This window comes from Labeo rohita, chromosome 9 (genome assembly GCF_022985175.1).
Source record: "Labeo rohita strain BAU-BD-2019 chromosome 9, IGBB_LRoh.1.0, whole genome shotgun sequence".
In the NCBI taxonomy this organism is placed as follows: Eukaryota; Metazoa; Chordata; class Actinopteri; order Cypriniformes; family Cyprinidae; genus Labeo; species Labeo rohita.
The window spans coordinates 16275677-16281950 of NC_066877.1; the positions used below are offsets into that span (position 1 = coordinate 16275677).

The 6274-nt window shown below is 35.0% G+C and overlaps 1 protein-coding gene across 1 annotated transcript; it reads right to left on the reverse strand.

Annotated features, from left to right (window-relative positions):
• Positions 1 to 2146: 2146 nt before the first annotated feature.
• On the reverse strand, positions 2147 to 5472 carry rpe (ribulose-5-phosphate-3-epimerase). The gene is made up of 6 exons (XM_051118389.1): positions 5306 to 5472; positions 4087 to 4166; positions 3707 to 3846; positions 3287 to 3421; positions 3117 to 3203; positions 2147 to 3030 (listed from the first exon to the last, which is right to left on the reverse strand). The coding sequence occupies exons 1-6, from the start codon at positions 5425 to 5427 to the stop codon at positions 2908 to 2910; spliced, it is 687 nt and encodes a 228-aa protein (XP_050974346.1). The 5' UTR covers positions 5428 to 5472; the 3' UTR covers positions 2147 to 2907.
• Positions 5473 to 6274: the final 802 nt, after the last annotated feature.

Sequence of the window (6274 nt, forward strand, 5' to 3'; positions counted from 1 at the left end):
AGCTGATTATCACAGAAGATACCAAGAGGGTGAACAGCTAACAACATCCTGTAAGTGTCAATATATTGTAAATTACAAAATATGGTGTGTTGTGCTAAAATAATATTTCCAATTGTGAATCCTGCTTAATTACTGTATGTACTTGAGAATACAGTGACCTGCAAAAGTTTGGGAACTCCTTGCAGAATCTGTGAAAATGTGAATAATTTTAACAAATTAAGAGAGAATACAAAATGCATGTCATTTTTTATTTAGTACTGTCCTGAGTAAGATACTTTGCATATAAGATGTTTACATACAGTCCACAAGACAAAATAATTATTTAAATACCCCCCTTCAAAATTCTCGGAACTCTTGATTCGTAATACTGTGTGGTTACCTGGATGATCTACGTCTTTTTGTTTTTGTTTGTTTGTTTGTTTGTTTTATGATGGTTCTACTTGAATCTCATTTGTTCTGAACAGTTAAACTGAGCACTGTTTTTCAGAGAAATTCTCCAGGTCCTTCAGATTCTTCAGTTTTCCAGCATCTTTTGCATATTTGAACCCTTTCCAGCAGTGACTGTATGGTTTTGAGATCCATCATTTCACACTTGAGGGACTCAAACACAACTATTAAAAAAGGTTCTAATATTCACTGATGCTTTAGAAGGAAACATGATGCATTAAGAGCCGGGGGGTAAAAACTTTTAAACAGAATGAAGATGTCCAAATTTTTCTTATTTTGTTAAAATATCTTTTTTTTTTTCCATTTATTCCTTCAGAAGCAACAGAAGATACTTGCATGTTTCCTGAAAGACAAGTACAATTTACCTTGATCTTCAAATTCAAAACGTTTTCACCCTCCAGCTCTTAATGCATTGCGTTTCCTTCTGGAGTATCAGATGGGTCTCAAAATCATAGTCACTGCTGGAAAGGGTTAAGATCTACAAAAGATGCTGGAATACTGAAGAATCTGCAGGGCCTGGAGTGCTAAGTTTACCTGTTCAGAAGAAACAAGGGACTCATTAACAACCATCACAAAACAAAACAAAAAAACAGTCGTAGAAGATCCAGGTAACCACACACATTAAGAACCAAGGGTTCCCAAACTTTTGAAGGGGGTTATTTTAATAATTTCAGTCATCTTGTGGACTATATGTAAACATCCTTTATATAACATATCTTACTCAAGACAGTACTAAATGCAAATAACATGCATTTTGTATGACCTCTCTTATTTTGTTAAAATTATTCACATTTTTAGATTCCGTAAGGGGTTCCCAAACTTTCGCATGCCGCTGTATTTAGCAGCATCCAGTAGAAAGCATTATTACATATTACATTGCCAAAATAAAAAAATGAAGTTATTTAGTGCTGATCTACATATTTTGTCACTTATTTTCCAACAAATATGTTTTCAAATAACAAGTTTCTATAATTTGTATAAATGTGAATTTCTATAGTATGATTTGGTCTGGAGCTTTTTTTTTTTTTTTTTTTTTTTTTTTTTAAGGGAAATAATTGTGCTTCTGATTGTCCTTTTTTTTTTTTTTTTTTTTTTTTTTTTTTAGACAGGTGCCACTTCTGTCTGTCTAGTGACAGACACTAAGCCATGGCTGTAAATCTGTGTGCTTTGCTCTGTATCCTCATGCTGTTAGCACGTTTTACCCAACCAAAACCTCATGATGATTTACCATTACGCTCAACGGAGATGAGAGGTACAATTTTTACAGACCTGAAAAATAAAATCTAAAATTTAACATGCCTTTCATTTATCTCTACAAAATAGCAGATTCCTAATACTATTATTTCTCTGTAGATCCAAACATTGATGCAATGTGGTATAAAGGCAGAGGAATACGACCTGTTGGGAGGTTTGGCAGAAGAATGGCACAAAAAGGAGAAGTATCATATTTCGGAAAGCACAGGTTCTGCTATCCCGAGGTCCTGGCTGCGGACTGACACCTTACACAATTATAAATTGCATAAATTGATCTGCATCTGTTCTGTGAGAACCTCTTGGACTCCAATACGTTTTGTTTCACACATTAATAAATGGCTTAAATTGCAATGAATCATAAATAACAGATCTTTTCTTCTCTATTGTGACATCTGAGTGAAATTATTCAAAGGAAAAATGTAGCTGATTAAGATGGAACCAGATCTGAATGAAAAACACAATTTTAATTTCATATTGACTTTAAAATGTGTGACTGTATTTGTTTAGATAATAAACTGTTAACAGATGTAGACTTACTTGACGACTTTACTGTCTGAAACATATTGCTGTGTAAATGCTACACTCAGTACTAAAATGTTCATATGATTTCATTAGAGAAAAAAAAAAAAATAATACCACTTAAGGTCTCTTGATTTATACTTTTATAATTTCAGTGTTCTGTAAACACAGGCTGGTGGAATGTTGAAAAACATATTTAAACTATCATAATCTGCAGCAAATGAGTATTACAGTATATAGAGCTTATGCAGCTCAATTCCAATGTCATTCTTCATCCAACAAACCTGAAAACGCTAAAGATGTTGAACGTCAGCAGCAGCTTTCTCAATCATGTAGCAATTTGTTGTCACTCTGACTGTACTATGACAAACAATAAATGTGATTAATCAAACCAAATGAGGTTAATTAAAAGGGGAATGGTTAGATTGAAGTCAATTTTCTATTTGCTCAAAGTTCTCAAAAGGCCATATGCATTTGAAAACTCCAGATGAATCCATAAAAGACTCTTGGCAAAGGCAGTTCTTGTGATTTGTAGATGTGCAAACGCACCCTCAGCAATGGGTCATGTCCATTCACAAACACCACTGAGCATTCAATAACAAATTTCATACATTAAAACACATAGAATCTGCAGGAATAACTTTCAGTGGTGGGTGAAAACAGAATTGAGGTAAAAGCTCAAAATGCTCAGCGGTCCAAAGAACGTTTCTGGATCGCTTCAATGACAACATTTTTGAGGAGGGCGATTACAGAACGAGGGTCATCACTGCTCACCACAGCACTGCCCGACACGATCATGTTGGCTCCGGCCTGGAAATGTTAGAGTAATGAAAATGAGTAAAACACTTTTTTACTTATATAAATGAATGTGTGCAGTAAAGGACAGCTATATCTACCTCAGCACATCTGTGGATGCTGTCTGGGCCAACTCCTCCATCCACTTCAATGTCCAGAGAAGGGAACTGACTCCTGAGCCAGCTCACCTACGGAGACACAAGCATATTCAGCATCCAACACTGTTGGCTGAGGAATCCAAATGAGACTAATTAATTGTATACTTGCGTACCTTTGGCATCATATCTTCCATAAACTTCTGACCACCAAAGCCAGGTTCTACAGTCATGACAAGAGCCATATCGATCTGCCCAGCCCACGGCGCCAGTTCCTCAACAGTTGTTCCAGGTTTAATGGCAAGACCAACCTGCATCATAAGAATGTTCTTACAATTCAAACTATAAGCAATGCTTGGTCAAGTTCACTTGCTCAATTTTAGTCAGATGTAAACATCAAAATCTGCCCAAATCAAATTCTTATGAGTCTAAGCCTTTAAAAAAAAAATTTTAATCTTTTAACATACCTTAAAAAAATAAACCCCCTTTGTTAGTCAGCAGAGGGTGCCATAAGGCCTATATATATTAGTAATATAATTAGTAAAGGAATGGTTAATGTATATATACACATGGCCATTCTTCCCTTTTTCACAGACCTTCATGCCACTCTCCCTGATTTCCTTGATGAGGTTGCCTGGGTTGGTCGTGGCTTCTAGATGGAAAGTGTACTGATTGGCTCCTGCTGCTGCCATGGGCTTCACCCATTGCTCTGGCCTGGACACCATCATATGCATGTCTGTAATAAGGTAAAGGGTAAGCAAAGCCTCCAAACCTACACAGAGCAAACACTGCAATGTTTTACTTATCAGGTTTATCCTAGAGGCGAAGTTTATTCAAGAATACAGAAAGCGAGTGAAAACGTGAAAGAACCCAGCAGATTACAAACAAAACTGCCCCAAAGAAGAGGGACTGATTGTGTGCAGCTCAAAAGAAACAGAAACTAGAGTAGATGCAATTTTACAATGACTGAACTCACCAAAAAATGGATCAGGTCCGATACTGTGTCGTAAACATTCCACCATAGGATGCCCAAATGTGATATTCGGAACAAAATGCCTTAAGCAAATTTAAAGGTGAAGGAAAGAGTTAGACGTGAAGAAGGCAGAGTTAGACGTCTTAACTTCTGACAAGACAAAAAATAAATAAATCTTGACAAAAAAATTAAGCAGCACAACAATTTAACGTTAATGATAATAATAGTATGTTTTTGAGCACTAAATTAGCACATTAGAATGAATTTTGAGAGATCAGGTGACACTGACTATTGTAAAGCCTGCTGAAAATTCAGTTTAAAGATCACAGGGATAAACAACATTTTAAATAGTAATAATATTATACAAAATTACTGTGTTATATTATACATAGTATATTATACATATACTGTGTTCTGTATTTTTAATCAAACAAATGCATCCTTTGTGAGCATAAGAGACTTTGTTTGTTTGCAGAGGTGGATAGTAGTGAAGTATTTTTGCTCTGCTGTAAAAGTACTTTATCAGAGTTTTTATTTAGAAAAGTTAACTTCACAACATTCCAAAACATAATATTGTACTTTTTACTTTATTATAATGAAATCTATTCATTTATTACTTTTACTCAAATAAAAGGTAATTCAAAGATTTACTTGAGTACAAGAAAATACTACATTTTTAATGTTCTTAAGTATTAAAGGTGAAACAAACAACAACTTTTAAGAAATGTAGTGCAGTAAAAAGTATGACTTTACTTAATGACATTCCAAAGCATAACGTTTTCCAAAGAAAAACACTGATAAACTACAGATGCTTTTTAAATTTACTTGAGTAAAGTAAGAATTCTTCACTACTGTCCGCCCCTGGACCACAGAACCTGTCAAAGTGTCACAAAATGAATAAACAAGCTTTGATGTATGGTTTGTTGGGATAGGACAATATTTGGGAAAGGGAAATAAGATAATTGCTTTACTGCAATGCCAAGCTGTGTATGACTTCTTGTAACTTAAAATTATGACATACATTTTGTAACGAGGGTGAATTCATGCTGTATCGTTCCTGTGCCAAAATGTGGGGCAACTAAATGTTCTTGGTCATTAAAATGACTTTAGTAAGTATTAAGTAACATGGTATTGGTTCTCTCGGTCATAGATCGCTCTCAGTGCCTGCAGGTCAACACTGGGTGAGAAACTTAGATGAAGAATTGCAAACTTTATTCCTCACCCATCCATAACGTCAAGGTGCAGATAATCAGCACCGCACTCCATCATTCGCTCACATTCCCTCCCGAGCTGCGACAGGTCGCTGCTCAAAATAGACGGTCCGATTTTCGCCGTGTACGCCATGCTGCCTCTACAACTGCTGCACACTTCCGCTATTCACGCACGCCTTTCAAAACAAAAGTCATGCGTCATGTCACTACCGCCAAGAGGTGGCGCGATTTGAAAGAAGACAACCGCCCTTAAGACCCAATCATTGACATTGATGATGTATCTTACTGTGCTAAAAACTTCTGTACACCTGGCAGATAAAGGTCTAATTTCTAGTTTCCTATTTCTGTAACCAATAATAAAAAAAATGCAAAAACAATACATTATCAGTTAGCAGTGTTGGGGAAAGTTACCTTTAAATGTAATGTATTACGTTACTTTTGCGTTACTTTTAAAATCTAGGCAGAGCTTGCTTCTTTGGTTTTAATATAACTATTCTAACGTAAAAGCTTTTTTACACCAAAAGTGAATTGAAATCACCTCAGGCTAAAAGAAAAGTAAATTTATGCAGGAGATCACTTTTCAGCTATAAAAAATGAAGCACAAATGTTAGTTTATCTAAAGTAATTTTTGCTTATTAGTATGACTGAATTGCATCATCAAAGATCAGCAGCAAAGACACTGGTTAATAAAATGGGATTAAATACATAAAGGATATTTGTTTTATTTAACATATTTAATTATTGCAGATTTGCGTCATATTCTGAGTTTGCATTTCAGTGTTTTTATTCATTTTGAGGAATACTGAATCTGTTTTTTGTGAGTGAGATGAATTAATGCATGTTCACATTTAGTCTAGAATACAGTAACATCATGTTTACTCCTGATTTCCTTGTTAATCAATTAATAGGGAAAAAAGTAATTGGCGTTACTTATTTGAAAAAGTAACACGTTACTTTACTAGTTACTTGAAAAAGTAATA